Source organism: Mauremys reevesii, linkage group 6 (genome assembly GCF_016161935.1).
Source record: "Mauremys reevesii isolate NIE-2019 linkage group 6, ASM1616193v1, whole genome shotgun sequence".
Taxonomy (NCBI): domain Eukaryota; kingdom Metazoa; phylum Chordata; order Testudines; family Geoemydidae; genus Mauremys; species Mauremys reevesii.
Window position 1 is genome coordinate 12,828,768 of NC_052628.1, and position 19,181 is coordinate 12,847,948.

The 19,181-nt window shown below is 47.6% G+C and overlaps 1 protein-coding gene across 3 annotated transcripts in view; it reads left to right on the top strand.

Annotated features, from left to right (window-relative positions):
• The first annotated feature begins 3,238 nt into the window (after positions 1-3,238).
• LOC120407925 (elongation factor 2-like) overlaps positions 3,239-19,181 on the top strand; it is a 33,149-nt gene continuing 17,206 nt past the window's right edge. The window contains exons 1-5 of one of the 3 annotated variants that reach the window (XM_039544282.1): positions 3,239-3,361; positions 12,417-12,631; positions 14,418-14,599; positions 15,075-15,286; positions 18,905-19,086. In XM_039544282.1, the coding sequence (XP_039400216.1) occupies positions 3,359-3,361; positions 12,417-12,631; positions 14,418-14,599; positions 15,075-15,286; positions 18,905-19,086 (794 nt within the window). In that variant the 5' untranslated portion in view covers positions 3,239-3,358. Of the gene's footprint in view, positions 3,362-3,836; positions 3,985-12,416; positions 12,632-14,417; positions 14,600-15,074; positions 15,287-18,904; positions 19,087-19,181 lie in introns of those variants that run through there. The other 2 variants (XM_039544283.1, XM_039544285.1) reach the window with 2 other exon arrangements.

Consider the following 19,181-nt stretch of genomic DNA (forward strand, 5'->3'; position numbering starts at 1 on the left):
GAGACTTTCCTCCAAGCAATGTATGTCCTGTATTGCCCAGCCCTCTCCTGGACAGTACAGGATATACTAGGTCCGTTATTTCTTTACAAGGAATAATATGCACACAATTTGCCACCCCAAATAGAGCTTCCCTGACACTTCAGTATAAACACACTGGATTAGATAAAACAATACAACAAGTTTATTAACTGCAAACAGATAGAGTTTGAGTATGTACAAGTAGTGAGGCATAAAAGTCAGAAATGGTTACAAGAAAAATAAATATAAAACACTGCTGGTGCCTAACTTAACAAATTATGTTAAATTCAAAGCAAAGTTTCCTCACCACATGCTCTCATGCTCCAAACTTCTTAGGTCAGGATCCCTTCCCCAGTTCAATGGCTGCTTCCTTTGTCCCTCCAGGTGCAGCAAATGGATGAGGGGGAAAGGTATCTTGGGGTGTTTGTCCCCTCACCTGAAGAACATTTCCCTCTGGGTACCTGGAGACAAAAAGTCTACATGGAAGGATGTTCCCTGCTACTTTTTTCTCACCCGTTTGAGCTTCCTTTGTTTCCCTTCCTGCTTGATGATTCTGTTTACTGCTTACATTCAAATTAAGCAGAACACACATTCCCTTGTTTGAAACAGACCTGTTTGCCAACCTCAGTTTGGAACATGTGTTAATAACACCATACAGAGAAGTCTTATAACTTCACACACAATGTTGGCACACATATTTTAACAGGATTATACTGATAAGCAAATGATGAGTTTTCAAATGACACCTTACAAAGTGTACTTTGTACAAAGATTATTACAGTAGTGAGTAGGATGTGACTAAAGAGGGGTATGTTCTGTCACAGTGGCACAGGGTAAGCTGGAAGAGCTGGCTGGTGGGGGTAAGGTGGCAATGGAGGGGGTGGGAGGAAGCTCATACAGGGGGGGAGTAGGGCAGCAGTGCCAGAAGGGGGGAAGGAGCCATGACCCTCCCACTTTTCGAAAGTGGAAGGGCCTGTCCTGTCCACTTTTCACCACTGCAAACCATGCCCCCTTCCCCTCCAGGAATAGCTGGGTACCAGGGGCGAGCTGGCATAGGAGGGAATGGGGGGAAGCTGGCACGGGAGAGGGACGGGGAGAAGGTGGAATAGCTGGATACTGAGGCAAAGCTGGCATGGGAGGAGGACAGGGGATGCTGGCATGGGAGGAGGACAGGGGGAGGGTGGAATAGTTGGGTACCAGGGGGAGCTGGCATGAGAGGGGGCAAGGGGAGGTGGAATAGCTGGGTACCAGGGGAGCTGGCATGGGAGGGGGCAGGGGAGGCGGAATAGCTGGGTGCCAGGGGAGCTGGCATGGGAGGGAGCAGGGGGAGGTGGAATAGCTGGGTGCCAGGGGGAGCTGGCATGGGCGGGGGCAGGGGGAGGTGGAAGAGCTGGGTGCCAGGGGGAGCTGGCATGAGAGGGGGCAGGGGAGGTGGAATAGCTGGGTTTCGGGGAGCTGGCATGGGAGGGGGCAGGGGAGGTGGAATAGCTGGGTGCCAGGGGAGCTGGCATGGGAGGGGGCAGGGGAAGGTGGAATAGCTGGGTACCAGAGGGAGCTGGCATGAGAGGGGGCAGGGGGAGGTGGAATAGCTGGGTGCCAGGGGAGCTGGCATGAGAGGGGCAGGGGGAGGGGGAATAGCTGGGTGCCAGGGGGAGCTGGCATGGGAGGGGGCAGGGGAGGTGGAATAGCTGGGTTTTGGGGAGCTGGCATGGGAGGGGCAGGGTGAGGTGGAATAGCTGGGTGCCAGGGGAGATGGCATGGGAGGGCAGGAGGAGGGTGGAATAGTTGGGTGCCAGGGGAGCTGGCATGGGAGGGGCAGGGGAGGTGGAATAGCTGGGTACCAGGGGAGCTGGCATGAGAGGGGCAGGGGAGGTGGAATAGCTGGGTCCCAGGGGGCGCTGGCATGAGAGGGGGCAGGGGGAGGTGGAATAGCTGGGTTTTGGGGAGCTGGCATGGGAGGGGCAGGGGAGGGGAATAGCTGGGTACCAGAGGGAGCTGGCATGTGAGGGGGCAGGGGGAGGTGGAATAGCTGGGTACCAGGGGGAGCTGGCAGGGGAGGGGGACAGGGGAGGGTGGAATAGTTGGGTGCCAGGGAGCTGGCATGAGAGGGGCAAGGGAGGTGGAATAGCTGGGTGCCAGGGGAGCTGGCATGGGAGGGGGCAGGGGAGGTGGAATAGCTGGGTTTCTGGGGGAGCGGGCTTGGGTGGGGACAAGGGGAGGGGGAATAGCTGGGTGCCAGGGGAGATGGCATGGGAGGGGGCAGGGAAGGTGGAATAGCTGGGTTTTGGGGGAGCTGGCATGGGAGGGGCAGGGGAGGGGAATAGCTGGGTACCAGGGGTGCTGGCATGAGAGGGGCAGGGGAGCTGGAATAGCTGGGTGCCAGGGGAGCTGGCATGGGAGGGGGCAGGGGAGCTGGAATAGCTGGGTACCAGGGGTGCTGGCATGGGAGGAGGACAGGGGAGGGTGGAATAGCCGTGCCAGGAGGAGCTGGCATGAGAGGGGTAGGGGAGGTGGAATAGCTGGGTACCAGGGGTGCTGGCATGGGAGGAGGACAGGGGAGGGTGGAATAGCTGGGTGCCAGGAGGAGCTGGCATGAGAGGGGTAGGGGAGGTGGAATAGCTGGGTACCAGGGGAGCTGGCATGGGAGGAGGACAGGGGAGGTGTAATAGCTGGGTTTCAGGGGGAGCTGGCATGGGAGGGGACAAGGGGAGGGGGAATAGCTGGGTTTCAGGGGGAGCTGGCAGGGGAGGGGGGCAGGGGGAGGTGGAATAGCTGGGTACCAGGGGGAGCTGGCATGGGAGGGGGCAGGTGAAGGTGGAATAGCTGGGTACCAGGGGGAGCTGGCATGGGAGGGGGCAGGGGGAGGTGGAATAGCTGGGTGCCAGGGGGAGCTGGCATGGGAGGGGGCAGGTGAAGGTGGAATAGCTGGGTTTCGGGGGGAGCTGGCATAGGAGTGGATGGGGGATCTGGGGGAAGGTGAATACTGCAGGAAGCTGGCACGGGAGGGGATGGGGGGAACTGGCACGGGAGGGGAACCATTTACAGGGGGCTGAAAGCCACTGAACCAAAGTAACCCCCCTCTATGATGGAAACCACTTCAAGCCAGGGGCGCTCCCGCCCCTCTGGTCCCGGGGGCCGCTGGCATGGCCCGCGCCGAGCAGCCCCCAGCCGGACCCGCGGGGGAGGCGGGCGCCCTAGCGCGGCTGTGTCGTCCCATCCCGACTCTCCCTGCTCCGGGCCCGGCTCCTCCTGGCTCAGTCCGGGCTGGGGCGGAGGCGGGTGAAGCGCAGCGGCAGCCCGGGCGTGAGGGCGGGGGCAGAATCCGCAGCCAGCGGCCGCCATGGTGAGTGGCCCCCGGGCGCAAGGGCCCCGCAGCGCCTCCCCGGGCCGGGCCGCTCCGCCGCGGCAGCGCCCCGCCTGCTCCGGGGCGCGAGGAGAGGGCGGCCGGGGCCGGGCGCGGCCCGTTTCCCCGCAGGGTCCCTGACCCCGCGGCGGGGCTGGCCAGGGGCCGCTGAGTCCGCCGCGGCCCGGGGTCCCGAGCGGGAGGAGCCCCCCGGAGAGCCCGGCCCGGGGGCTGCCGGAGCCTCACGGCGGGGTGGGCGCCACGGGGCCCTTCCCAAACAGCGGCTCGTGCCAGAGTCACAGTGCTCCGAGCGGCCCCCGACTCCGCTTTGGGGCCGTTTATACGGTGCCATTGCGCCGCCTCACTTCCGGGGTCTCTTTCTGATCCCCCGACAATCCCTGTTGTGCCCGTAAAGATGGCGGCTCTGTTTTTTTGGGGGGGGGGCTGGAGATCATGACACCACCCCCCGCTAGGACTTCGTGTTGCCCATCCTCCCTTGAGCCCCAAGTTCCCATGCGGTTCTGGAGTTAAACAATGGCCGGAGGGAACTGGGAGCGGGAGCTGTTTGTGTCCTTACACCGGCGCAGACAGAGAGGAACACGGACGGGTGCGGGAGGTAAAAGGTACTACAACACTTCAGACGATCTCTGAAGGGGAGTCTGTGTGTGTCAATACACATCCCGTGTTACACCCGCTCAGACCTGTTGTGCCTAAAGTCAGATCATCTGGGTTTTCCTAGGAGATTGGAGACACTGCTGGGTTGTTTTGTTTTTTTTTAATTTATTTGTGTTTATTTTGTTGGCAAGCCAGCCCTGTTACTTTAAATAGCATTGGCTGTTAATAATGCATCTCATCGCTGCTGAATATTTTTATTGTAGGGATCAGTCTGTAAGGAGCCTGGTTCTGTGATAAATAAATGCCATCACGATTTTGCTCTTTTCTTTAATGTTGTTAGGATCTCTCAGTTTAGTCCTTCTATTTCTGCAACTTTTTGAAGGGGCGTGTTTCTGACAAGATGTACAACTTTTACTGACTTGTACCTCCCTTACTTGTGTCTCCATCAGCAATAAGTTTAGATGGGGTTTGTACAATATTTACTTTATATCACTGTCAGTTCCTGACTTAAAACTGGGTTGTGGGAATCTAGTATCAGAGGGGTAGATGTGTTAGTCTGGATCTGTAAAAGCAGCAAAGAATCCTGTGGCACCTTATAGACTTAACAGACGTTTTGCAGCATGAGCTTTCGTGGGTGAATACCCACTTCTTTGGACGCAAGATGCATCCGAAGAAGTGGGTATTCACCCACGAAAGCTCATGCTGCAAAACGTCTGTTAGTCTATAAGGTGCCACAGGATTCTTTGCTGCTTTTACAGTGGGAATCTAAACACTTCCAAGAGAAGGGGGGGAAGCTTGTTATGAGGGGAAGGAGGTTTATTCTCCCCTGTCCTGGTGCTGCTGAGAGCTGGTGAGAAGCACTGCCGCAGAACGCCCTGCCAAGATGATGTTATGTAATTGTCCAGGAGTGATTCTGTTTTCCTCACAGTTGTGGCTGTAAAATTTGAGGGTTTTGTTGAAAAGCTGCTGTATTTTACTTGTGGAAGGGAGAAAAATACTCTACATTTTTGGATTACTTTTTCCACTTGCCCTGTCTCCATACTATTAAGCCCCATCTACTCTGTGGCAAGCTGGACCTGCGTTTTGTGGCAGGATTCTTTTCTACGGCAGTCTGTTGCAGCATACTGGAAATTCAGCAGCAGCTTTGTTTTAATGTAAATCAAAATCCTTTAAATTAATTGAATATAAAGACTAAACACTTTTTATGCCAACAATTTTTGTATGGGGAATACGCTGCTGTAACATAGAATTTGTCAGGGGTGGTTTGAGAGATTTTTACAGTTGATTAAGGTTTTAGATGGGGCTTTTGGGAGGCAGTTTGGGAGGATTGTGGGATAAACACATTAGCTAGATGTATGTGCTAAAAATGACGGGATGCAAAAGTTAACCTTAACCATTAAACTGAGCGGCGGGGGGGCGGGGTAGCTCAATGGTTTGTGAGTTCAATCCTTGAGGGAGCCACTTAGGGATCTGGGGCAAAATCAGTACTTGGTCCTGCTACTGAAGGCAGGGGGCTGGACTCAATGACCTTTCAGGGTCCCTTCCAGTTCTAGGAGATAGGTATATCTCCATATTTTCTTTTCTCTTTAGGTCTGAGACTTAACTCACTGAGTTCTTGTCTATATTCTTAAAATGCACTGTATTAGAAAACAAGTTAAAAGTGCTGTGAAACATGATTGTACCTGTTATGCGGACAAAAACAATCATGTTTAACAATGAATTACAAAACTAGCTAAAAAAGGCAGTTTAAAACTGTTACAAGGATTAATTTTAAAAGATGATGTAATGATTTTTTCTTCTTTTTTAAGGCAAGTATACAGGTCAAAGGTTGAACAGATAATGTTAAATGGACATTATCAACCCCAGTTCCCCCTCCGCTCCCCAATATTAATGCCATCTGAACCATTAATGCTGATATTCAACATATATTGGAACACTGAGGAAGTTCCAGACAACTGGAAATAAAAACCTAATGTTGTACCAATATTTCAAAATGATAAACAGGATAACCTGGGTAACTCTGGGCCAGTTAGCCTGGCCGTAGTCCTGAATATCACGAAAATATCATGAAAAGAGTGATCTGTGACAAAATCAATAGAGAATTAAAGGAGGGTATTATAATTAATGCCAGTCAACATGGTTTTATAGAAAATATTGCTTTTTGGTGAAAGATTACAGGCTTGGTTAATAAAGGTAACTGTGTTGACTTAATATATTTCAGACTTCTATAATCCATTTTGCTTAAGCATGCCTTGAAGAAGTTGCAATTTTTTATGTTCTGAAAATAACATCGACAAAGTAAACAGATTATTACTGATAGTCATTTGATCAAAGGTACTTTCACTTCAGCTGCATTTATTGTTCCTGTGCCCATAGGTGCTGACAATAGTGGGTGCAGATCAGCTCCTCCTCTTTTCCCCTCCAGCCCTCCTGCCCACTGGCAGGCCAGCCGATCAGCACCTCCTGCCCACTGCAATCAACTGTTCAGCTGCGTGCAGGAGGAGCGGAGACAGGAAGAGGCAGGGGGAGTGGTTGGAGCGGGGTGGGGTGGGAAGAGGCGGGTCAGAGATGGGGGAAGGGGTGGAGTGAGGATGGCGCCTGGGACAGAGTGGGGGTTGAGCCCCCCCGGGAACTGGAGAAGTTGGTGCCTCTGCCTCTCTCATATCCAGAACATTTACAGAAGCTAATACAGGATGTTTGTAGTTGTATGTTAAGTCTCTTTTTAAAGCTGTAATTATAACAGATGGGCATATTTGGAAATAAACATTTAGTTACAGAATTCTTTGATCCTCTGGAGATAGTGGAAAAGAATGTTTGACTCCTAAACCATCTAGACATGCCATAGTTTAAATTGTCTGCAAATCATTATGTAGATCGGGGTCTCAAGCTCAATTTACCTTAGGGCCAGTGCCAGTCCTCAAATCCTCCCAGCGGGCCAATAATATCACTGAAGATGGTATTCCTGCCACCTCCCAGCCCGTTTCCCACCCTTTTCCCTCACTCCCTTGGCCTCATGCCACTCCGGCTGACTGTCCAGTGACTAGAGATGCTGCCTCCATGGCTGACTCTGCCCGGCGACTAGTGATGGTACAGTAACTCCTCACTTAAAGTTGTCCCGGTTAACGTTGTTTCGTTGTTGATCAATTAGGGAACATGCTCGTTTAAAGTTGTGCAATGCTCCTGTCTATCATCGTTTGGCAGTCACCTGCTTTGTCTACTGCTTGCAGGAAGAGCAGCCCATTGCAGCTAGCTGGTGGGGGCTTGGAACCAGGGTGGACCGGCAGCCCCCCTATCAGCTCCCCGCTCCCCTAAGTTCCTTGTGCAGCAGCTGCCCAGCAGGCTATCAGTTGCAGCTGTCCCTCCCCCCACTGCCATGTGCTGTTCCTTCCCTCTGCCTTGGAGCTGCTCCCCGAGACTCCTGCTTGCTGGGGGGGGGAAGGGAAGGAAGAGGGGGGCTAATGTCAGGGTGTCCCCCTCCCCCCTACTCCTGCACCCCGCTTACCCCATCTTCCATAGAGCAGGGGGACACACCAGGGCTCAGGACGGAGGGAGCTTGCAGCAGCTGCAGTCTCAGGCTATGGCTACACTGGCACTTTACAGCGCTGCAACTTTCTTGCTCAGGGGGTGTGAAAAAACACACCCCTGAGTGCAGCAAGTTACAGTGCTGTAAAGCGCCAGTGTAAACAGTGCCCCGGCGCTGGGAGCGTGGCTCCCAGTACTGTAAGCTAATCCCCTCGTAGAGGTGGAGTACCTGCAGCGCTGGGAGAGCTCTCTCCCAGCGCTGGCGCCACAACCACACTCGCACTTCAAAGCGCTACTAAAGCTGATCTAATTAACAAGGCAGTGTACTTAAAGGGGAAATGCGCATCTCTCTCTCACACGTACTCCCTCCATTCCTGCTGCCTTGCAGAGTGAGAGAGTTAACCCTTGAGGGCTCAGCCAATTGCTAGTTCATCATTTAGCAGTAAGGGAAATATCCCACCCTCTGACTCCTCCACCTCAACCAAGGTTCACAATCATCTCACTGTGTACCAGTATTAAATTGTTTGTTTAAAACTTATACTCTATGTGTGTGTATATATATATATAAAAAATACGGTCTTTTGTCTGGTGAAAAAAATTTCCCTGGAACCTAACCCCCTCATTTACATTAATTCTTATGAGGAAATTGGATTCACTTAACATCGTTTTGCTTAAAGTCGCATTTTTCAGAAACATAACTACAACATTAAATGAGGAGTTACTGTATCTCTGTCCCTCTCCCCCCAGCCAATGGGAGCTGTGGGGGCGGCACCTGCAGCAGACAGCCGGCAGCGTGGCTGTATGGGTCTCTCCTCCGTGGCTCTGCTGGCAACAGCAGGAATAGGGAACCACTTGCGGGGAGCCGAGCTGCCCGAGGTGAATGACACATTGCTGAGTGCAACCCCTGGGAGGGTCCCAGGAGCAGCAGGATGGAGCAATGTTTGGGGGAGGGGCATGTGAATCTCTCGCCCACTCCCCTCCCACTCCTCTTTTGGCCGGCAGCCATGAGGGCTGGATGCAAGAACTTTTATAAAAAGTTTCCGTGGGCCGCAGTGTTCTCGGGCTGCAGATGGCCCGCGGGCTGGGACTTTGAGACCCCTGATGTAGATTGTCCTGCAGAAGCTCTCTATGGGAACCCTACAGGGTGGTTCTGTCTTCTGCTCCTTTCTCTTCTCCCTCTAGACTTTATTCCTGGGTATTCTCATTTGCTTTTGTAATTTCTACTTTATGCTGCTGATTTACAAGTCCCTCTTCCTGTCCTGTACATCTTACTTTGTTGGTTTGACTTATATAGCTGAAGTTTAGGGCCAGATTCACTCCAAGTTTGTTGATTTTGCCAGTGTAACCCTGCTGCAGGCTACCTTTATACATTGTAAGCAAAAAAGGCACAATTTTAATTTCTTTGTTTTCTAAAACCCTTCCTAGGCCAATTTTAAGAAAATGAGAATGTAATTGGTTGTGATTATATTATCATAAATGCATTACTATCACAGATTGCAATGATAAGCCGAAGAATACATTATGATGTTTATGTGTAGGAGAAGCTAGTCTTCACTGCACGTTTTAGAAGGACTCAGAGGGGCCTCGCCCAGGGAAGCAGGCCCAGCAGCCTCCCTCTTACTCTCGCCACATATTGAGCAGTACTGAGAAAGCTCGTAATGGACAAACTATGGAAATCTCCAGATCCTTGGGGCTCCTTTCCTAAAATAGCACCAACCACAGCCAAGGCCACCGAGTTTAAGTCAGGGCTTTCCGCTTCTCTTACGTTCCACATCTTCTACGGACACGCGCACTTGAAACAGAGGGATCTGCCCTGGTTATTAGATCAGTGGCCTCTCCTCCCAGGGCCGTCTGTAGGCATACGCAGCTGCGTAGGGCACCATGAAACTTGGGGCACCAAATTGCCCCAAATTTCATGGTGCCCTAGGCAGCTGCGTGCTGCATAGGTGGCAGCCCCAGCAACCAGCCCTATCCCTCAGCCGGCCCCCCATGCAAGGGGCATGGCTGTCCCTAGGGATGTGTGTGGCCCCGGACAACTCCCTCTGCCCTGCCTCTTACCCTTCCCCCCTGCTCCGCCCCCAGCCTGCCCCCATTCCACCTCTTGCCCCAGCGACCCCGCGCTCACTGGCAGCGGTGGGAAGTGGAGCAACCTGGCCCCAGCCTGCTCTACTCCGCCAGCTCCCAGCTGCAGCACTCTGCTTCCCGCCGCCGGTGAGTGCGGGGAAAGGATCGCCCCCTCCCCCCACACACTCACCAGCGGCAGGAAGCGGAGAGACGCGGCCCCAACCCACTCCGCTTCCCTTGCCCTGACCCCAGCCATGTCGCTCGGGTTGGGGAAAGGATCGGCCCCCTGCACTCACCGGCGGCGGGAAGCAGAGTGCCGCGGCTGGGAGCTGGCGGAGTAGAGCAGGGTGGGACTAGGCCGCTTCACTTCCCGCCACTGCTGGTGGGTGGGGCATCCCTTCCCCCAATCCCCCTCCCTTGAACGACACAGCTGAGGCCTGGGTGAGGGAAGCAGAATGGGCTGCTCCCGGCTCCCCGCCAATCCCCCGGGGCACTCTGGGCCTGTGGGGCCCCCAAAAGTGGCTCCCCACAGCTCCTGCCTCCCAGAACCTGGGGTGGGGGAGGTCTGGGGCTGCGTAGGGCACCCAAATGGCTAGGGACGGTCCTGTCTCTTCCTCCCCGTAGGAAACAGAAGCCAGGAGGAGCCTCCCAGGTCTTCTGACACCAATATTCACTCAACTCTGAATCTTGAGGTCTGGGAGCCTGCTTCTCCACTCAGTGACTTCAGTGGAACTACACTAGCAACTCCCCTGGAATTTTTCCCCCGACTTCCATTGGTTCATCCCACCCTGACCCTGCCTAACTTCACTCTTCTGCTGTTGTGTTTATCTCCTTTCCCCTCTACCACTCTCCTGTTTCCCTCTACCATTTATGTACCCCCTTCTTTACCCCTTCAACCACTCCCCTAAAAGCAATAGTAATATAAATAATACATTAAAAATGAAAAAGCAGACAAACCCTTAGAACTGACATTCCACGTGCGTGGGATTAACTGGGTCACTTTGCTTGTATGCCTTTCCTGTGCCGCTATTAATTATTATTATTTGCATTGCAGTAGCATCTGAGGCCCCAGTAAGGGACCGGGGCTCAGTTGTTCTTAGCATTGTACAAATATATAACAAAGACAGTCCCTGCCCTGAAGAGCTTCTCCTTCATCTGTTTGTTGTCTTTTCAGACCTCTGTGGGATAGGGACTGTATCTTCCTATATGTTTTTACAACACTTAATACAAAGCCCCCTGCCTCCCCTTCCTGGTTGGGCCTTCGGCTGCTACTGTAATATAAATAGTGATGTTGGAAATACATGGCATTTCAAATCTGCAATGTACAAATCTTCTCTGATATCAGTGTAACTCAAATTATAGGAGCAGCTTTAACACCTTTTAGAGAACATCCAGTCCTGCGAAAGAAGTGTGTGAACTGTAATACTTTTATTCACACTGACAACTAATATTGAAAAACTAAACAGCTGCATGGAAAGCAACTGTGTTAAAGCAAAGAATACAGAAAATTTAAGGCCATGTCTACACTACCACTTATGTTGGCAAAACTTATGTCATTCAGGGGTGTGAAAAAAACACCCCCCTAAGCAACATCAGTTTCGCCAGCATAAGCACTTGTGTGCACAGAGCTTCTCCTGCCAACATAGCTACTGCCTCTTGTTTAGGTAGTTTTATTATGTCAACAGGAGAGCTGTGCTGCTGTAAGTTAAGTAGTGTAGACGTGGCCTAAACAGGTAATGTGACTCTGACCCTTATTTCAAAAAATAAATAATCAAAACAAATATAGTATAATGGTAGGTGTCCAAATTCCCTTTGTCTGGAAATCCTGGTTATCTGAATCCAGGTGCATGCCCACGTTAGTCACTAGAACTTCTGCTTATCTGAATGCCCAGTTAGCCAAAAGTTTTGGATGTCCCCCAGGCCCTTTGGATAAATGGGAATATACAGTACATTGTTTGCATGTGTAGGTGTAGAAATAACTTTCTACTTATATAAGCATTGTATTGGCATGGGGAGAGCAGCAAACCAGGTGTGTTTTTAAGAAAATCAATGATAAAGTTAAAGGAAATAAAGATACAATATTTACATAAATTAATAAAATGGCGTAGTGTAGGCCTGGCCTAGATTCCTATGACATGCGAGTAAGGGTATCTACAAATACAGAAGGAAAGGGTTTAATTAGTAAGAGTACATCTCATAATACTCTTGTTTTGTTAGTTATCTATAGCCACACGTGTTCCACCTATCTCCTGACTTGTGGGAAACAGGATGGGGTCACATTGGGCCAGCTTATGCTGCCTCAGCAAGTTAATACATTTTTTTTTTTAGAAGTTGCCAATTTGTGCTGTGAAACCGAAGTAATTTTTAAAATGAAGTTTCTAGACTTCATAGTTACAAAAACTATCTGCAAAATTCCCCCACTTGGTAAGGGAACTCCCATCTTTTTATGTGCTGTAATATATATACTGCTTACTGTATTTTTCACTTCATGCATCTGATGAAGTGGGTTTTAGCCCACGAAAGCTTATGCCCAAATAAATTTGTTAGTCTCTAAGGTGCCACAAGGACTCCTCGTTGTTTTATCTGCAAAATGTGAACTGAGTATCTCTCAATGCAGTGATGTCTGTAACAATAGCTCAGAGAGTTAGGAACTACTCCATTCAGCTCTCTTGTATTTGAACTCTGAAGCCTAATGATGATGATTTAAAATGTCACAATTAACAATAATACAAAATAAGCAATTTTCATGAGGGGAAATGTGTAAGTAATTTGCTTCAGATGTCATTGAAGTATAAAATACTATCTTTTTATCCTAAAGAAGTCATCTATAGCACTAGTTCTTTCCCCCCCTCAGGTGAATTTCACTATAGACCAGATCCGAGCGATCATGGACAAAAAGTCCAATATCAGGAACATGTCTGTGATTGCTCATGTTGATCATGGCAAATCAACACTGACAGACTCTTTGGTATCGAAAGCAGGTATCATTGCTTCAGCCAAAGCTGGTGAAACACGATTCACAGACACGCGGAAAGATGAACAAGAAAGATGTATCACAATCAAGTCTACGTAAGTACCATAAAGTTATTTTTAACCTTTATCTGAATCTTGTAATGCAGCACTGTAAACCTGCCTCGTCATAACCCCACACACACTCAGATTTTTATGAGAATATTCATACAGGGATCAATGTTATTGTTAATAGAATTAATGTTAATAGACCATGCCGTCTGATGACTGTATCACCATACTTTACTTAAAGCATAGTAGCAATTATTTTCAGAATTCCTTACCTACAGAAGATACAGATGTTAGTGCTATATTCATTTTATTAATTCAACTATCAAAGCATTGCTACATCAATGCCAGGACCTTTAATTTACAGGATAGATGGGGATATCTTCTTTGTTAATTATTTGCTGTTCCACTTGTTTCTTTTGAGCCAATATGTCCTGCAGCTATGCTTCTTGAATTGAGAATATATATTATATCCTCCATATAGATGTGATGATCTTTATTTTTAAAGTGCTAAATCATCAAGTGGAGTCTTATGGGTGCACCCTTCTAATGTAATATTTTCTATTTGTTACTTGAAACAGCACACATTTAAAATGAAATCCACTAATTGACATTTCATTCTTTTTAAGTATTAAATTTTTGCCATTTTTCTTCACTCATGCACTTAGAATTTAAATTGAAATAATGTGATGGCTTTTAGTTTTAAGAATCTAATATGAACATTTTAAAATTATTTTAGAGGGATAGCTCAGTGGTTTGAGCATTGGCCTGCTAAACCCAGGGTTGTGAGTTCAATCCTTGAGGGGGCCATTTAGGGATCTGGGGCAAAATCAGTACTTGGTCCTGCTAGCAAAGGCAAGGGGCTGGACTCGATGACCTTTCAGGGTCCCTTCCAGTTCTATGAGATAAATAAATATATGGAGATATATTTATTTATTTATTTATTTATTGTAGGTAGTGCTAAGTATATTAGAGTTATTTTTGTAACAAATACTTCTGTAAAATAGACGATATCAGGGTTCAGCTTATAAACGGCATGTAGTGGTCTCTCCTACTTGTTTTGGGCCAGATTCTGACACTTTTACTCAAAATGAGTAGTACCTTACTCTGAGTAGTTCCTTTGATCTTAACAGGATTACTTGCAGTAGAGTAAGTGTATGTTGATACTACCCGCCAGATCGGCGGGCAGCAATTGATCCGGCAGGGGATGATTTATTGCGTCTAGTCGAGACATGATAAATTGACCCCCGAGCGCTCTCCCGTCGACTCCTGTACTCCACTGGCATGAGAGGCGCAGGCAGAGTGGACGGGGGAGCGGCAGTAGTCAACTCATTGCAGTGAAGACACTGTGGTGAGTAGATCTAAGTACGTCAACTTCAGCTACATTATTCACGTAGCTGAAGTTGTGTAACTTAGAGCGATCCCCCCCACAGTGTAGACCAGGCTTAAGATTCTGCCACCTCTGGTCAGTGAGTAGTATCTGGCCATTTGTGATGATTGAGAATAGCATCTCGACATGTGACATATGACGCAGTGCAGCAGTGTTAACCAGTTGAAAATAAGTTTGTAGAGCAGATGATTTGGGTCATGACTCTAGTGTTATAGCATGACATCTATTCTGCTATGTTGGTCATGAATCAAAACAGAAATTCCTTACAGCCAGAGCAAAATGTTGGATCTCAAGAATTTTATGAGCCCCAAAATAGTGTTGAGTAGTTCCTCTTTCATTTTCCTTTAATTTATGTACATCATGATGATCGTGTTTTTTAAAGAGGAGCTGCAGGAGACTACATAATGTAGGTTTAAAATTACTGAAATAAAATGTTCTCTCTTGTAGGGCAATCTCTCTGTACTATGAACTCTCGGACAATGACTTGGCCTTTGTCAAAGAGTGCAAAGATGGTTCGGGTTTTCTTATTAATTTAATCGACTCCCCTGGACATGTAGATTTCTCCTCCGAAGTTACAGCAGCTCTTCGTGTCACTGATGGTGCCCTTGTAGTTGTTGACTGTGTTTCAGGTGAGTGTGCTTTAATTAAAAGATTTTGCTGCATCAGTTAAAAAAACCTGGTGGGTGACTTAATGCACTGGCCTTCTTGCTTTGAAGGTTGTTTCAGTTTGGAACTAGACTGAAAGTGAATTGATGGTGGGTCTTAGTCCCTACCATGTTCTCCTGTTCACGTTACGAGGGATGAATCTGACCATTCAGGCTCTGTGGGTGAAGTGCAGAGTGGCTGGGGAAGTGAAATCCATCCTCCAACCCAGCATCAGAGTGCAAGGCTGCTGCTCAGACTCCCCATTTCTCCTCCCAGCCTTTTACAATTGCTATCCCATTTTATAGACTGGAATAATAGCTTCAGCCTGTCCCTGCCAATTGCACGAAGCACTGAGGCTACACAAGGAATTCTGTGCTAGGATTCTCTGGCCAGTTTATATAGTGTAAAGTGGTCTTAGCAGACTGAAGAATCTGAACCATTGACGTTTTTTCCTCTTAGGGGTGTGTGTTCAGACAGAAACTGTTCTGCGTCAAGCAGTTGCTGAGCGCATCAAGCCAGTACTGATGATGAATAAGATGGATCGTGCTCTGTTGGAGTTACAGCTAAAACCAGAGGAACTTTATCAGACCTTCCAGCGTATTGTGGAAAGTGTCAATGTCATCATTTCCACCTTTGGAGAAGGTGAAACTGGACCGATGGGTAATATTATGGTAAAGAAAACTCAAGTTTTGCTTTAAATGATACCAAGAATTAATGTATCCAGAAACTTCTGTGGTAGTTCACACTTCCTTATCAGGATCCCGTCGCAAACGTGTTTGTAGATTTTATATAGGAGAATGAATTAAAATATTTCCACAGTGGAAGCTGGCAGTTTCCTGAACTCAAGATCCTCTGGCCTAGCACATGAACATACCTCCGATCAGCCCCCTGCCGCCTGTATTGCTTCATCCTCATGCAGAGCAGGAAATGTATGAGAGAGGGCAACCAGTTGAGAAAGGAAGCAACTAAAAATCAGAAGCTCAAGGGGGAGAAAAGGTAGCAGGAGGGTGTCAGAGAGATAGCGGGGAATAGATGGAGCAACAGGAGGGAAGACAGCTTGAAGAAAAGGAGAGAAATGTAGATACTCCTATATGCATGTTGTGATATTAAAATATTGTGAATTTTAAAGCATTTCAGGGTCAGCATTTCTTCTGCCTTTGAGAGAAGAATAAGGTGAAGACATAGGCATAGCCTTGAGGTTCACACCAAGGACCAGGAGTTAGGAGATTTGGATTATTTTGTTGATTTTGCTATTTAACTCATTGATGATGCTGTGCAAGTCCTTTGCTGTGCTTCTGTTTCCCCATCCTAGGATAACAATATTTCACTACCTCACAGGGACCCTGTGAGGCTCCTTTAACAATTATATGTGAAGCCCTTCAAAATCATCAGATGACAGCTGGTATTAGAAGTTTATAACATTTTTTATGGCACACAGACTGGATTTGCTGTCCTCTGATCTACCTAATTAGGCTATTTGGAGCTAAAACCATTGACAGTAATAATATATTATACACAGAACAGCTTTCATTCTAGGCTATCTGGTGCTTGACATAGATGTATGAGTATTATTCCCATTTTGCAGTTCGGAATAGCAAGTCATGGAGAAATGATGCAACTTGCCCAAGATTACAGTCAATATGGAAGAGCTTAAAATATAATCCTGACTATTAGTCCTGTGTTCTAACCACTAGATCATGCTGTAGTAAGTACTGTGTAATCAATTTAATACATTAGCTGTGAGACAAGCTAGTTCTTTAGAGCCACACATTTCAAGCCTGGATTCCTAAAGTTTAGCTCCTAAATCCATATTTAATTTTAGAAGCAGCCAACTTGAAAATTGTAATCTCAAAGAACTAACTTGTCTTGCAGCTAACTGATAAATCTGACAATACCTATGTCACATTTTGGGGTTTAGACCAATGAGAGGTTGTGTCTTCTTCTGCCCTGTAACCGTAAGTGCCTTAAATGCTCTGCTGCTACAGTTCACAGCGTGCACACCAACAGCCAGCAAACATGCTGTTCCCTGAATATCTGTGTGCTCTGCAGCCCCTGTTCAGTACTCTGCCCCCAGCAGCCTGCCTACAACACAACAGCCCCACCGTGGTCTCCACCAGCCTTGGTTACTACTTGCAGGGTGACCCCAACATACCCTCAGGCCCTCATTTCCCCAAAAGTGTGTGTGCTGAAATGTCCAGCCCTCTCCTGGAATATTTGGAGGCATAATAAGGTCCATTGCTCCTCTAAAGAGTCAAAAGCATAGGAGCTTGTTGCTGTAACTGGAGTTAATAATCACTTCAAGTCAAATACACTATGGGGTTGATTTAGATTTTAGACTAAAAGGTAAAACAGGGTTTCTCAAACAGGGGTCACCGCTTCTGTAGGGAAAGACCCTGGCGAGCCGGGCCGGTGTGGTTACCTGCCCCGTCCGCAGGTCAAGCCAATTGCGTCTCCCACTGGCCGCGGATCGCTGCTCCGGGCCAATGGGAGTTGCTGGAAGCAGCGGCTAGTACGTCCGTCGGCCCGCGCCGTTTCCAGCAGCTCTCATTGGCCCGGAGCAGCGATCCGCCGCCTACAGAAGCGGCGATCCCTGTTTGAGAAACCCTGAGGTAAAACAAGTTTATTTAATTAAAAAGGAGGTGTTGAGTTCAAATATAAGGGATAAAGTCAAAATGGTTACAAGCAAAGAAAAGTAAAATATGCTTTCTAGTGGCTAAGACTTAATTCAACAAGCTACAACCTTAGTTCCAGGTAGAACTTACCTTTTTTTCCTTTCCAGCCACAGCTGACTTTCAGTCAAGACCTTCCACAGAAGTACAAGGTGCTAGTTCCCCTTGTCTTTCTCAGTAAAGGGTCTTTGCCTAAGCAGGTTTCTCACCTATATGCAGTTCCCAGAGTCTTCAACCCCCTTGGCTGAAGGATTTTTCTGAGCTTGCAAGAGCTCTGTCCCTTTGTATCTGTCCAGTGATGGAAGCCAAGATGACATCTTCTTCTCCCCTTATAGCTTCCCCAATTCACTGTTTTGTCCTCAGACTCAGGATAACCTCATGTTGTTCTTCCCTAACTGTGGAGTATGTAAATGGGGCTTTCATTATATTTGGTCACATCTTGCTTAATTTCAGCAGTGACAGGTAGACAGCTGCCTTCCCTCCTGTCTGGGAGAAAACCTGTTTTTGTCACAGACTTTAAACCATAATGAGTATTCATAACTCTTCCATGTAGTGTTAATACTTACATTTCACAATGATATGAAAGTTAATGACACCCTGGTGATTAATAAGAGACCTTTCTTGATCACTTATTATAATACAGCAATATTGTATATAGTCAGTTGATTAAATTACTTATCATTTGGGATTCAGACTTCCTGTCTCTATAGTCCAGTAAACCATTGAAATGTATTCTCAGATAAAGATCCTTTTAGGAAGAGATGCCATGTTGTCTGGTGAAGATTTCATACTGATTCCTCCCCAACTTGTGATAATTGAGTCATTACCTCTTCCCCTTGTTAGCTTGATGGTTTTGTTTACCTTTTGAATAAATACCTTCATTGGCTCTGTCTGACGGCCAGGCTGGTCAGACAAACAAATACACTGGTCCATTAGGGCAGACTAGGCTTATGCATTGCTTGCCAAGCACATAACTCTAGCATATATTCATAACTTTCTATGCACCCGGTACCTATACCATGCAAGAATGTTAATGATCAGTGAGTTATTAGTATTGCACTGATATCTTACACAATATCTTTTAGATACAGATTATGATAACAGTGTGTTAGGTGTAGTAAGTATGTCAGGCCTGACAAGAGCTGCTGCAAAGAGTACTGAACTACCAGATGGCCTCTGTCGCAACCTACTACGTCATGGGCTGGTAGTTAGAACAAGGGCTTATTAGCTAGGATTGTATCTGAGGCTCTTGCACACTGGGGTTCAATGGAGCTGCAGATACCCAGCCACTAAGAATCAGACCACTTTGCCTAACTTTAGGCACCTAGGTTTCAACTTCCAGAGGTAATTCAATACCAAAAATTTACAGAAATTCATGGAAATATTTGGAAGGCTTTAAATAAACGTTTGCTGTAGATATCTTTGTAAAATATAATCAGAACTCTTTGGGTGTAATTGGATTAGCAAAATGGGACAAAATAGAACTCTTGCTTCAAAGTAAGATCCAACAAGACCAGTCTTGTCAAGACTGCGGAATATTTTGGGAGTCTCAGTCACATGCTACATCCCTGTGAAAGCAAAGTGTCTTGTCACATGCATAAACTATCATTCTGTTTTTAGATTGATCCCCTTATTGGTACTGTTGGGTTTGGCTCTGGTTTACATGGCTGGGCATTTACTTTGAAGCAGTTTGCTGAGATGTATGTGGCCAAATTTGCTGCCAAAGGTGAAAAAGCATCACTCCCTCCAGCCGAACATTCAAAGAAAGTAGAAGATATGATGAAAAAGCTTTGGGGAGACAAGTGAGTGGTGAAATACAGATGTATACATAGGCACATGCTTAGATACCACAGCAATAGGCTGTTCAGGAATATCTTAATGAAGTGTATATATTTAG